Source organism: Hemitrygon akajei, unplaced genomic scaffold (genome assembly GCF_048418815.1).
Source record: "Hemitrygon akajei unplaced genomic scaffold, sHemAka1.3 Scf000077, whole genome shotgun sequence".
Classification (NCBI taxonomy): Eukaryota; Metazoa; Chordata; class Chondrichthyes; order Myliobatiformes; family Dasyatidae; genus Hemitrygon; species Hemitrygon akajei.
Window position 1 is genome coordinate 3,030,014 of NW_027331963.1, and position 12,157 is coordinate 3,042,170.

General features: G+C 45.9%; 2 protein-coding genes across 2 annotated transcripts in view; one reads left to right on the forward strand and one right to left on the reverse strand.

Annotated features, from left to right (window-relative positions):
* LOC140722423 (uncharacterized) overlaps positions 1-12,157 on the forward strand; it is a 324,366-nt gene that overhangs the window by 17,949 nt on the left and 294,260 nt on the right. The window lies entirely within an intron of this gene.
* On the reverse strand, positions 5,312-9,586 carry LOC140722455 (uncharacterized). Its single transcript, XM_073037193.1, has 2 exons — positions 9,550-9,586; positions 5,312-7,190 (listed from the first exon to the last, which is right to left on the reverse strand). Exon 2 carries the CDS (start codon positions 6,807-6,809, stop codon positions 5,550-5,552), a length of 1,260 nt encoding a protein of 419 aa, XP_072893294.1. The 5' UTR covers positions 6,810-7,190; positions 9,550-9,586; the 3' UTR covers positions 5,312-5,549.

A 12,157-nucleotide genomic window follows, 5' to 3' on the forward strand; every position in this document is an offset into this window, starting at 1 on the left:
GATGATCGGGATGACGTTCTTTTTTATGCGGGGGTGGGGTGAGAGTTTGATTTTTCTGTCTGATAGATGCTGCCCGGCCTGCTGAGTCCCGCCAGCATTTTGTTTGTGTTGCTCTGAATTTCCAGGATCTGTAGACTTTGTCGTGTTTGTGATTTACCTCTCCGTTGTCCCTCCCGCCTCCGGTCACTGGTCCCTCTGTAGGGACCTCCGGCCACGGCTGGTGCAGCCCAGAACCTCCTGCTAAACGCAGGCGCAGTGCCGACCGTAGCTATTATTCTGTTAATAGTCTGTGAATAGTTAGGCGTCCGTGAAGAAGGGTCTGATCTCGGGTTTGTGGAAACCGGGGGCCGGTTGGCGTGGAAACACAACTTTGTGGGCCGAAGGGCCTGTATCGTGCTGTAGGTTTTCTATGTTTCTATGAAAAGTGCCGGGAACGAGCTCTGCCGGACGGCTGGAGGCTCCGGGCTCTCCGGTCCTGTAGCCCCGGTTTTAGCTTTGCGCCCGAGCCCGGGCTGTGGGATCAGTTAGTTGTGGTTCCCAGGGTGGGAGGGGTTTGGGGTGAGGGGGATCTGTCTGTGTGTGGGGTGTGTGGGTAGAGGTTATGGGTGAACTGTAATCGGGGGGGGGGGGGAGGTGTGGGTGGGGTTGCTGTTGTGAGAAAGTTGGATGATCGGACGTTCCGTGACCCGGGTCAAATAAAGTTGTAAACAGGGAAGGATCTGCTCCGTTGTATCGGACGTTCGCGTGTCCTTTCAGGAAACAGCAATTCTCTCTTCAAATGAATTACTGTCTAATCTTGCTGCTAACATTGTGTTTGTTACAAAGCCCCAGTGTCTGGAAGAGCTGTCACCGTCATGGGCTGTTGGTGCAGATTGGGATGGCGGTGGGGTGTCAGTGACCTCTGTATCAGAGAACAACACGGGTTTCTACATCCTCCTGTGAGATATAAATGTCCTCACAGTGGATTCGGATTAGCTGGCATAGCTGGAGTTTTCAAAGGGAAAGGGAATAGTGAAGGGGCTGAGGAGAGAGAGTTTTAATCAGCAAACCATCGTCCGGGGTGGAGGGGTACAGGAGCTGTCTGATAGATCATTTTACAGTAATTGTGTTTTTATATAATCTCACAGATGGTGACTGAGGAAGGAGCTTGTTGAGGGAGGAGACCCGGAGGTGAGCAAGTCAGACACGGTATCAGGAGAGTGACAGTGATGTGATTTCCTGTGTCACGGGTACAGACAGTCGTCTCAAGTGAGGAGTTTGTGTGGAGATGCAGCTTCCCTGGAGGTGGAGGAAAGAGGACACACCAACAGGTGGAACCAGCTGTGGGAAGACATGGTTTGTCAGGTCTGACGACGAGCTGAATGTACCATAACCTTCAGACTGAATCAGAAAACCCTTCTGAGGGTATTTGAAATGTCAGACGCAGGGGAGATGTGATCACATGTGCAGAGGACAGGCGTTATGTCTCCATCAGACCCTCAGTTAGATGGTTCAAGTTACAATGTGCAGGGATGAAAACACGGTGTTTGGTGCCGGATTTAATCACTGATATATTACCTTGTCAGAAATAGCTATTTCCAGTGGTGACAAAGGGGTGCAGTCTGGTTTATTTCAGGATGGAGAGGGATGTGGAGTTTTGAAATCAATGCCTTGCGGTGCCACCATCGTTAATTTAGCATGTCCGGAGTGGTGGATCACACAGCACGGAAATAGGCATTTGGCCAGCCATACCTGTTCTGACCGTCCACTCACTGTCTACACTGGTCCCATTTATCAGCACTTGGTTCATAGCCGACTGTATCTCGGCAGTTTCAATGCTCATCCTCTTCGTAAATGTTGTGAAGGGACCTGCCTCCACCACCACCTCGGGCAGTGAGTTCCAGATTTCAGCTGCGCTCTGAGTGACAAATCTCCACCTCATGTCCCTCTAAACCTCTGCATCCTCTGCTTAAATCTATGCCCTCTGATCAGTGACACCTCTGTCCCAGGATCGGGGCCGATATGGGCATCAGCGAGGCCTTTGATAAGGTTCACATGGTCAGTTGCTGTGGAAAGTCAGATCACACGGGATCCAGGGAGAGCTGGCTCACTGGATGCACAGTTGTCTTGATGGTAGGAAGCAGAGAGTGATGGTGGGAGGCTGTTTATTGGACTCGAGGCCCGGGCTTAGTGAGGTTCCCCAGGGTTACACCCCATTGCTCTCATTATTCATTGATATTTAATGATATTTGCATTTGCACAGTTTGTTGAATTCTATGCTCCACTTGATCTTTCATTGATCCTGTTACTATTCTATAGATTTGCTAAGTGTTCCTGTAGGACAAACAATCTCCGGGTTGTATGTGGTGACATATATGTACTCTGATAATAACATTTACTTTGAACATCAACCATTATTGTCATCTCGATCAATAATTTGGTTAAGAATGTACAGGATATGGAGAGTAGGTTTGCAGCAAGTTCAATTACTTTTTCTGAAAGATTTTCAGTATAATCTCTCTGCTCTGTTTCTCTCTCTGCATTTGACCACCCCTCCCCTTACTGTCTTCCCTCTCTGCCCCGTCCTCCCTCTCACCCTGACATTGGGCATACGTTCAGGGTGAAAGTGAATTATTTTCGGGGAATTCTTCACTCAGAGGTTGGTGAGAGTGTGGAATGAGCTGCCAGTGGAAGTGGAGGATGTGGGTTTGATTTAGACACTAAAGAGGAATTTGGGTGGGGACGTGGATGGGAGGTGTATGGAGGCTCTGGTGCAGGTAGTTGGAACTAGGCGGTAACAACAAAAACAGGTCAGCATGGACTAGAAGGGCCTGTTTCAGTACTGCTGCTCTCTGTGACTCTAATAATATTCTGATTTGTAATTTCCACAGTCAGTACTTTGCTACTTATGACTGAACCCAGACATTTACCCAAACAAGAACTGAAAGACTCTTGGCTGGCTACAGAAAGTGTTTACAAGCTGTGATACTTGCCAAAGGGGGTGTTACTCAGTACTGACAATACAGGGCACACAAACTTTTGCTTTGGGCCCTTTTCCTTCTTTGTTATTTTGAAATTGTAAAAGATGGAACTAAAAATGTAATCTTGCTTAAAATATTAAAGAAATGTGTCATCTTTAACTTTATGCCTTTTGTAATCAGGTCATCTCTTACTCGCTTAGCTGTTCACAGGAACAGAAATTTTGACCAGGGGTGCCCAAACTTTTGCATGCCACTGTATATATCCTGTGCCTTCCAAATTGCTTCCAAAAATTCCAGCCATTGCTGCTCCATTTTTGTCCCTGCCCGTGTTCTTTTTAAATCAATTTTGACTAATTTTTCTCTCATGCCTCTCTAATTCTCTTTATTCCACATCTGACTTTAGCTTCTCCTTCTCTAATGTCGGGGTGAATTTGATCATATTAAGAGCACTTGCCCCTAAGTGTTCTTTGGACTTTAGTGACCTAATTAATTCCGGTTCATTACAACAATCCAGAATATCTGATCCCCAAGTGGGCTCAACCACGAGCTGCTCGGAAAAAAAAGCATCTTGTAGGCATTCTAGGAAATTCCTCCTCTTGAGACTAACACCATCCTGATTTTCCTAATCACCTGCATGACAATCCCCCATGACTATTGTAACATTGCCCGTATGGCACGTATTTTCTATTTCGCATTGAAATTTGTGGACCTCATTCTTACTACTGTTTGGAGGTCCCTATACAATTCCCATCAAGGATTTTTTTTGTACATTTGCTGTTCTTTGATTCTACCCACATATTCTACACCTTCCAACCCTATGCCACCTCTTTCTAATTATTTTATTTAATATTTTACCAACAGAGCCACACAACCCAATAGCAGCTTGATCTTTCAATAAATATGTAAGTATCTGGGAAACAAGAGGACCTGCAGATGCTAGAAATCTAGAGAACTACACACAAAGTGCTGGAGGAGCTCAGCATGTCAGGCAGCATCTATGGATGGGAATCAACATTTCAGGCCAAGACCCTTCACCGGGACTCTGGGTACCCACGTATCTGGAATATCAACAAGCAAAGAACATAGAAAGTAGTGCGGAATACGGAAAACCTTTGACAAAAGTTAGTTCAAGGCTTTAAAAAACCTACCAAATAGAGCTCAATAATTAGCAAATACAACACAGGCAATAAACATTTTCATCAATACCGACATTGAATTTTTTTTAATAAAAATATCTTGGTCCCATTTCAATCAGTAAAATTTAGAAAGATAAACAAGATCTTAAGAAAGCTTTAGAAAAGACTATTTCCACTCAAACCCACTGAGATTAACACGACCTTGGACAGAAGGAGGAAGAGAAATAACACACATGAGGAAAGATCACACAACAGTCAGATAAAACTTCTAAGTATATGATTTAATCAAAAATGAACTGGATTTAGCACTCCATGTGTGTATATGCAATCGTGATAAGAAATACAGACCAGAAAACTTAAATGAGAGGCCAACTCAAAAAAATGAATCATCACTCTGGAAGGAAACATTAAACAGTGGAATGAGTATGACCCTCCATGGGAGACATTCCCAACGATCTAAGAAGACGAGATGGTGACAAAATTATACGTTAATCAATACATTATTTCAGATAGGACAGTCCATAATAACCATCCGGATATAATATTACAGGATAAACAAGCAGGAACAACTCCCTCAGTAGATAAAGCATTTCCCAATGCACACAAGTTCCTCGACCAGTGGAGCACCTCGCCATGGGTATAGTTTGTGTCATCAGTCAGACAAACAAAAGATTTTCTCTGTCAATCAGCTTCCGAATGTTACTACTCTGTCATTCGTTGCCACGCCCTGCTGCTGTGATGGTTTCTCTGTAGCAGCAATGTTTAGGTTACGACCAGAGATAACAGGGTTTTGGAGTCTGGGACTATCCAATGACAGAAATGTTCTTTCTTGTGAGTCTGGAAGCGAGATTACCACGGGCTTTTCCCAGGGAGACATGAGAAGATGCAAATGGAGAGAGTGGGCACTTTTTCTTTTTTTTAAATTTTCTTTACTAATGCTATGGTCAAAGTAAGAATTATAAAGCTCAATCATTTAATCACATATTGTTTACTGCTTGTTATTTGAGCATACTAATTTGTAACGGGGACACCTCAAGCAGCATCCACCCAAACGAGATTTGTTAAGTTTGACTGGGCTGGGGTGGGGGGCTATCACCCCGTATATTAAGCTGCTAGCCGAAGCGAGAGTTACATAAGCTTAGATGACTGAGTGAATACGTCCCCACATTCACAGCAGGTGAACCGCCTCTCCCCAATGTGAACTCAATGGTGCACATTTGGTTGATTTGGCTGAGAGAATCTTTTCCCAAAGTCCGAGCAGGTGATCGGCCTCTCCCCTGTGTGAACAACGCTGCTGTCTGTAGATGAGATGACTCAGTGAATCCCACACACGGAGCAGGTGAACGGCCCAGTATGAACTGGTGTGCCAATAGGTCGGATGACCGGGTGAATCCCTTCCCACAGTCTGAGCAGGTGAACGGCCTCTCTCCAGTGTGAACTCGCTGATGTGCCATTAGGTCGGATGACCGAGTGAATCCCTTCCCGTAGTCGAACAGGTGAACCGCCTCTCTCCAGTGTGAACTCTCTGATGTACCTTCAGTTGAGATGACCGAGTGAATCCCTTCCCACAGTCTGTGCAGGTGAACGGCTGCTCCCCACTGTGAACTTGCTGGTGTGCCATTAGGATGGATGACTGAGTGAATCCCTTCCCACAGTCTAAGCAGGTGAACGGCCTCTCTCCGGTGTGAACTCTCTGATGTACCTTCAGTTTAAATGACTGAGTGAATCCCTTCCCACACACTGAGCATGTGAATGGCCTCTCCCCAGTGTGAACTCGCTGATGTACCTTCAGTTCAGATGACTGAGTGAATCCCTTTCCACAGTCTGAGCAGGTGAATGGCCTCTCCCCAGTGTGAATTCGCTGATGTACCTTCAGTTGGGATGAGCAAGTGAATCCCTTCCCACAGTCTGAGCAGATGAACGGCCGCTCCCCAGTGTGACCTCGCTGATGTACCTTCAGTTTGTATGAGAAAGTGAATCCCTTCCCACAATCTGAGCAGGTGAATGGCCTCTCGCCAGTGTGAACTCGCTGATGTACCTTCAGTAGGGATGAGCAAGTGAATCCCTTCCCACAGTTTGAGCAGGTGAATGGCCTCTCGCCAGTGTGAACTCGCTGATGTACCTTCAGTTCAGATGACTGATTGAATCCCTTCCCGCAGTTTGAGCAGGTGAATGGCCTCTCCCCAGTGTGAACTCTCTGATGTACCTTCAGCTCGGATGAGCAAGTGAATCCCTTCCCACAGTCTGAGCAGGTGAACGGCCTCTCTCCAGTGTGAACTCGCTGATGTCTCAGTAGGTGAGATGAGGAAGTGAATCCCTTCCCACAGTCTGAGCAAGTGAATGGCCTCTCTCCAGTGTGAACTGACTGGTGTCTCAGTAGGTGAGATGAGCAAGTGAATCCCTTCCCACACTCTGAGCAGGTGAATGGCCTCTCTCCAGTATGAACTGACTGGTGTGCCAGTAGGTCGGATGACTGAGTGAATCCCTTACCACAGTCTGAGCAGGTGAACGGCCTCTCCCCAGTGTGAACTCGCTGATGTACCTTCAGTTGGGATGAGCAAATGAATCCCTTCCCACAGTCTGAGCAGATGAACGGCCTCTCTCCAGTGTGAACTGACTGGTGTCTCAGCAGGTGAGATGACCTAGTGAATCCCTTCCGACAGACTGAGCAGGTGAACGGCCGCTCCCTAGTGTGAACTCGCTGGTGAGCCATTAGGTCAGATGACCGAGTGAATCCTTCCCCAAAAATTCAGCAGATGACCAGCCTCTGCCTAGAGAGAACTGACCAGTGTGTCCACAGGTGGTATGACCAACTGAATGCCTTCTCACCCACAGAACAGATGAATGGCTTTGCCCAGTGTGAACTTGCTGATGTACCTTCAGTTGAAATGACTGACTAAATCCACTCCCAGTGTCCCAGCAAATGACGGGCACACCAGTCGGTCAGATGATTGAGTGAATCCTTCCCCACAGTCTGAGCGGGAAGGATGATCGAGTGAATCCCTTGCTCCTCTCTTAAATATCTGGACAGAGACAGCAAAACTGGCATGTTGTGTTTGAGATTCCCGTAGACAAATTCCTTGTCATTTTTAACCTGTAAAAAGATTTACAAAATCCATCAATGGGTGAAGGACAACATTTCAAATGAAATGACTTGAGTTGTCAAGGTGTGATCTGACATCACAGTGAAGTTCAACTCAAGTTGGAGAGAGAAATAATCTTGTACCTTGGCACAGTGCTGGTATCTGGAATGACCATTTAATTCTCTGATGCTCTTCCCGTCTCTATAATAATAGGGCATTTCTGCCATCTCCAATCTGTAAACATCACCAAGCATCTCACATGGTGTGTACGTACCGGCTGTGTTGTGAAAAGAGCGCAGCAGCACCTCTTTCACTTCAGACAGTATTTGGAACTTTGGGATGGGGTCACTGAGGACTTTCTACAGAGACACAATTGAGAGCATTGTGATTGACTGCATCACTGCCTGGTATGGGAACTGTACCTCCCTTACTCGCGGGAAACTGCAGAGAGTGGTGCGGACAGCCCAGCTCATCAGTAGATGTGAACTTCCCACTATTCAGTACATTTACACAGACAGGTGTGTAAAAAGGGCCCAAAGGATATCGGGGACCAAATTCACCACAACCACAAACTGTTCCTGCTGCTACCATCAAGGAAATGGTACCACAGCAAAAGGACCAACAGGCTCCGGGACATCATCTTCCACCAGGCCTTCAGACTGATTAATTCATGCAGATACAATTGCATTTTGATGTTATATTGACTGTCCTCTGTACACACTATCTATTATAAATTACTATAAATTACACATTGCACATTTAGATGGAGACGTAACGTAAAGATTTCTACTCCTCACGTTTATGAAGTATGTATTTAATAAAGTCAATTCAATTCAATTCACCCTCTCCACTATCTGTTCTGTCATTCTGGCTCCCATTCCCCCTACTACTTATTTTAACCACATCACTCCCCCCCCCCCCCCAAATTACCTCTAGCAAGCTTTACTACTAGGATATTAGTCCCCTCTTGTTCTGTTCCCCTATCACCCCTTTGACTTTCCTCTGCCAGGCAATTCCCCCCAACAGTTTCTAAAGTTGTCCACCTGTTGCTGTGTTGGATAGCAACAAGAGTACTTGGCGATGGCTATGTAACCTCATTCCCCTTCCTGACTCTCACCCAGTTGCCTGTATCCTGCACCTTGGGTGTAACTCATCTCACTTCATGTCATATCCATCACTCCCCTTCATCTGCTGGATGATCTGGAATTCACCCATTTCAAGATCCAACTCCTTAAAGTGCAGGGTTACAAGCTACAGCTGGATGCACATCATGTAGGTGAGGGCATCAGGGACACTGGAGGTCTCCCCTCCTTCCCTCCAATGTCTCCTGTAATTTGTAATGACCAGTGTGCATGTAAAGCTTGTATTGTGCATTTTTAGCCAGTGACAACATGTGCACAGTGTATTTTATTCAGATTCAGATGTATTCATTTTCACTGTCAATAGGAACTTTGATCTCCTCTGGGTTCCATCCAGTTCATCTGCACTCTCACACAACCTATGTAGCAGGCCTGGAACGGGTAATGAAGGATTTTCTCACCAAAGCTTTTGAACATTGTCCATATGTGGTTTGCTTGCTAAATTACACTTTAAAAAGTCAGATTTCCAAATATCATTCCACTGCTTCCCACTTGCAAATTCTTGGGCAACTTTAGTACCACCACATGCACACAGGTATCACCAATTTCTGCATTCTACATAAATATTTCCTCTGAACTCTCCCCCGGGTGACTGACGGTGGTGAACTCAGTGATGGGAATCCCAATGAATATGAAGGGAAGGGCAGTTCTCTGTCTCACTGGAGCCAGGCACATTTGTGATGTGAAAGCTGCTTGTTGCCCAGGGCAAAGGTGTTTGATATCATTACGTACCCAGAGAGAATGGGACAAAACATGTTCTCACCGGTAGAAAAGTCCAGAGCAACAGGAGGTAGAACAAGCAACACACACAAAATGCTGGAGGAACTCAGCAGGCCAGGCAGTATCTGTGGAAAAGAGTACTAATGCTGAGTTCCGCCGGCATTCTGTGTGTGTTGCTTGGATTTCCAGCATCTGCAGATTTTCTCTTATTAGTGATTGGAGGTAGAACAAAGGCGATTTTCTCAACTGGTGATATAAAAGATATTGTTCCCTTTCTCCGAGTTCCTAATCCTTGCATTTAGATAGCTGGAGCTCAGCTCTGTCTGAGAGATCCATCTGTTCCCATTCCCTCATCAGCCGGAAGATCCCCGGGGCCCGTGTACAGATCGTGGGCCTGAGAGAGAGGGAAGAGAGCAGGACTGTCCCAGGATTGCGGGTCACAGTTTTCGAAGTTCACAGGAATTGCCCTGAAATCGGTGTTTAAGATAAAAAGACTTAGAATCGCTCTTACCTGCACCGATATCTGCAAGGCCTTCTGTGTACTGCGCGCATGCGTAATATTCGGAAACGTCACAGCCCTGACGCCTGCGCATTTCATCGGTGCTTCAAAGCCGGTCAAAATCTTTTAACGCAGGACCTTATGGGTAATGTGGGTGCCATTAAACATTTCTGCAAGCAGCGGATCAATGTCCATACCTCAGTTTTTTTTCGTGTGTGTGTAGAGAAATCTGCAGCTGTTTTAACGCAGAAAGCGGCTTCCAGAAACAATATACTCAATTTCAACGTGTAGCTCATGCCAAAGTAAAATGCAGGTATAAAACACAGGAGATTCTGCAGTTGCTGGAAATACAGAGACACACACACACACACAAAATGCTGGCGGAACTCTGCAGTTCAGGCAGCAACTAAGCAGCGGAGTACACAGTCTAGGCATGCTGAAGAGGCTCGGTCTAAACGTTGTCTATTTATTCCTCTCCACATTTGCTTCCGGATCTGTTGATTTCCAGCAGTATTTTGCAGAAATTAACCACCAATTTTTTCGGTCAACCAGTTTCCAAATGTTCCTTTTGTAGCCACATCCTGCTGGTCTGATTCCTCTTCCTCCTCGTAAACTCTAGACCCCATCTCTCTCTGGAGCCCCAAAGCCCTGACTCAGGCTGGCAACACTTTGGTTTCTGACTCTGCTCCAGCGAAGATTCACTCACTGGTCTGCTGTCAAATCTCTCCTCTCACTCACTTATTCTGTGGATTACTGAACTTTTCTACTTTACCATCATAAGACTTTAAGCATTGTTTCCCAAGCTTGATAGTTTGGGAGCTATATATATGCACAACACTGTTAACTTCTGTTTATTTCGTTTAATCTTTTATATTTGGAGTGGATACTAATAAAGATAGTGGTTTTCACATCGAAACCGGACTCCGTTAGTGATCTGTTGCTACTGGTACATAACAATTGCAACAACCCAGCTGTCTGAGGCACAGTCCTTTAAAATTGGTGAAAATGACCCAAAACGTTGAAAAGAACAGAGAAGGAGTTTAACCATCTTCGTCCGGAGCCCTGAAGAACGTCACAACCACGGTGAGCTCATCGTCTTATTCAGTCTGGAGAAAATCATGCAGGAAATTCATGCAGGTGTATAAGATGATGAGAGGCATTGGTCGTGTGGATAGCCAGAGGCTTTTTCCCAGGGCAGAAACGGCTAACACGAGGGGGAATAGGTTTAAGCTGCTTGGAAGTAGGTACAGCGGAGATGTCAGAGCCAAGTTTTTTAAACAAAGAGTGGTGTGTGTGTGGAATGCACCGCCAGCGATGGTGGTAGAGGCGGATAAAATAGGGTCTTTTAAGAGACTCTTAGATAGGTACATGGAGCTTAGGAAAATCGGTGGCTATGTGGTAGGGTAATTCTAGACAGTTTCTAGAGTAGGTTACATGGTCGGCACAACATTGTGGGCCAAAGGGTCTGTAATGTGTTGAAGATTTCTATGATTCTATGAAATTCAAGGGAAATCTCCTATCCCACGGAGTGGTGACTAGTTGCAACCTGTCATCTCAGGGAGAGTGAGAGGGGAACGGCAGGGGTAGATTTTCATATACTGATATGGAACAGGAATATGGGTAAGGATCAGATGGGCCGAGTGGCCTCTCTAGTTTGCATCGTGAGTGTGGTAGAGACAGTAAGTACCTGAGACACGGGATTTGATACAGAACTGATTTATCTTTCATAGATCCACAATATTAAACACTAGTCTAGTTTAAGGCTAACATCAGCAGAACAGACTCCTCCAATGCTCAGTGACCAGGGTTCAGTCCTGGGTGCGATGAGCAGCCGCAAGAACTGCAGAATCTGACAGTAACAGTCCCTCATGAACCTGCAGCTGCCTTCAGTCACCGTGATGGTTAAACATTTAACACGGAGCTGATTTGAACCTCCTCCCTGATGTGAAGTTTCTGGTGTTGCAGCAGCTGGGATGATTGAGTAAAACTCTTTGCTCACTCCGGACAGAAATGTGGCCTCTATTTATTGTGAACTCACCGGAGCATCACAAGGTGGGTTAACTGAATGAGTCTCTTCGCACACACGGAGCAGGTGAACGGCCGCTTCCCAGTGCGAAGCTGTTGGTGTATCTGCGATGGCCGACTGAATCCCTTCCAAAATGAGAGCCAGTGAATGATGTCACACTGCTATAAGGTCATGACAATGTATCCAATCAGATCACGGACATGGTCACGTGTTCGAGCTCTCCTTGCAGCGAGTGAGGCTCTGTCTTCTCCAACATCTCCGCCTCCACATTCAAGGATCGGCGGCATTCAAGCGCTGGTGAACTTACAGATACAGCGGAACTAACGTGCTGTTGTGTTTGTGATTCCCATACACAAATCCTTTGACTTTCCTACACTGCTAAACGTTTACAAAGCAAGTCAGTGGGTGAAGGACAACATTTCAACTGAAATAATTTTAGTCTCCATGGTGCCTTCTGATTAAAACACTGTCACATCTCAAAACAATTTAGAGGAACAAGATTTCATCTTCTAACTGGCCACAGTTCCGGCATCATGCACAATATTAAACTCTCCGCTTCCGTCTCTGTATCAAAATGGATTATTCCTCCCCTTC

Coding starts and splice junctions, on each gene's coding strand:
- LOC140722455 (XM_073037193.1), bottom strand. CDS start 6,809: ATGGCTCACCAGCGAGTTCACACTAGGGAGCGGCCGTTCACCTGCTCA.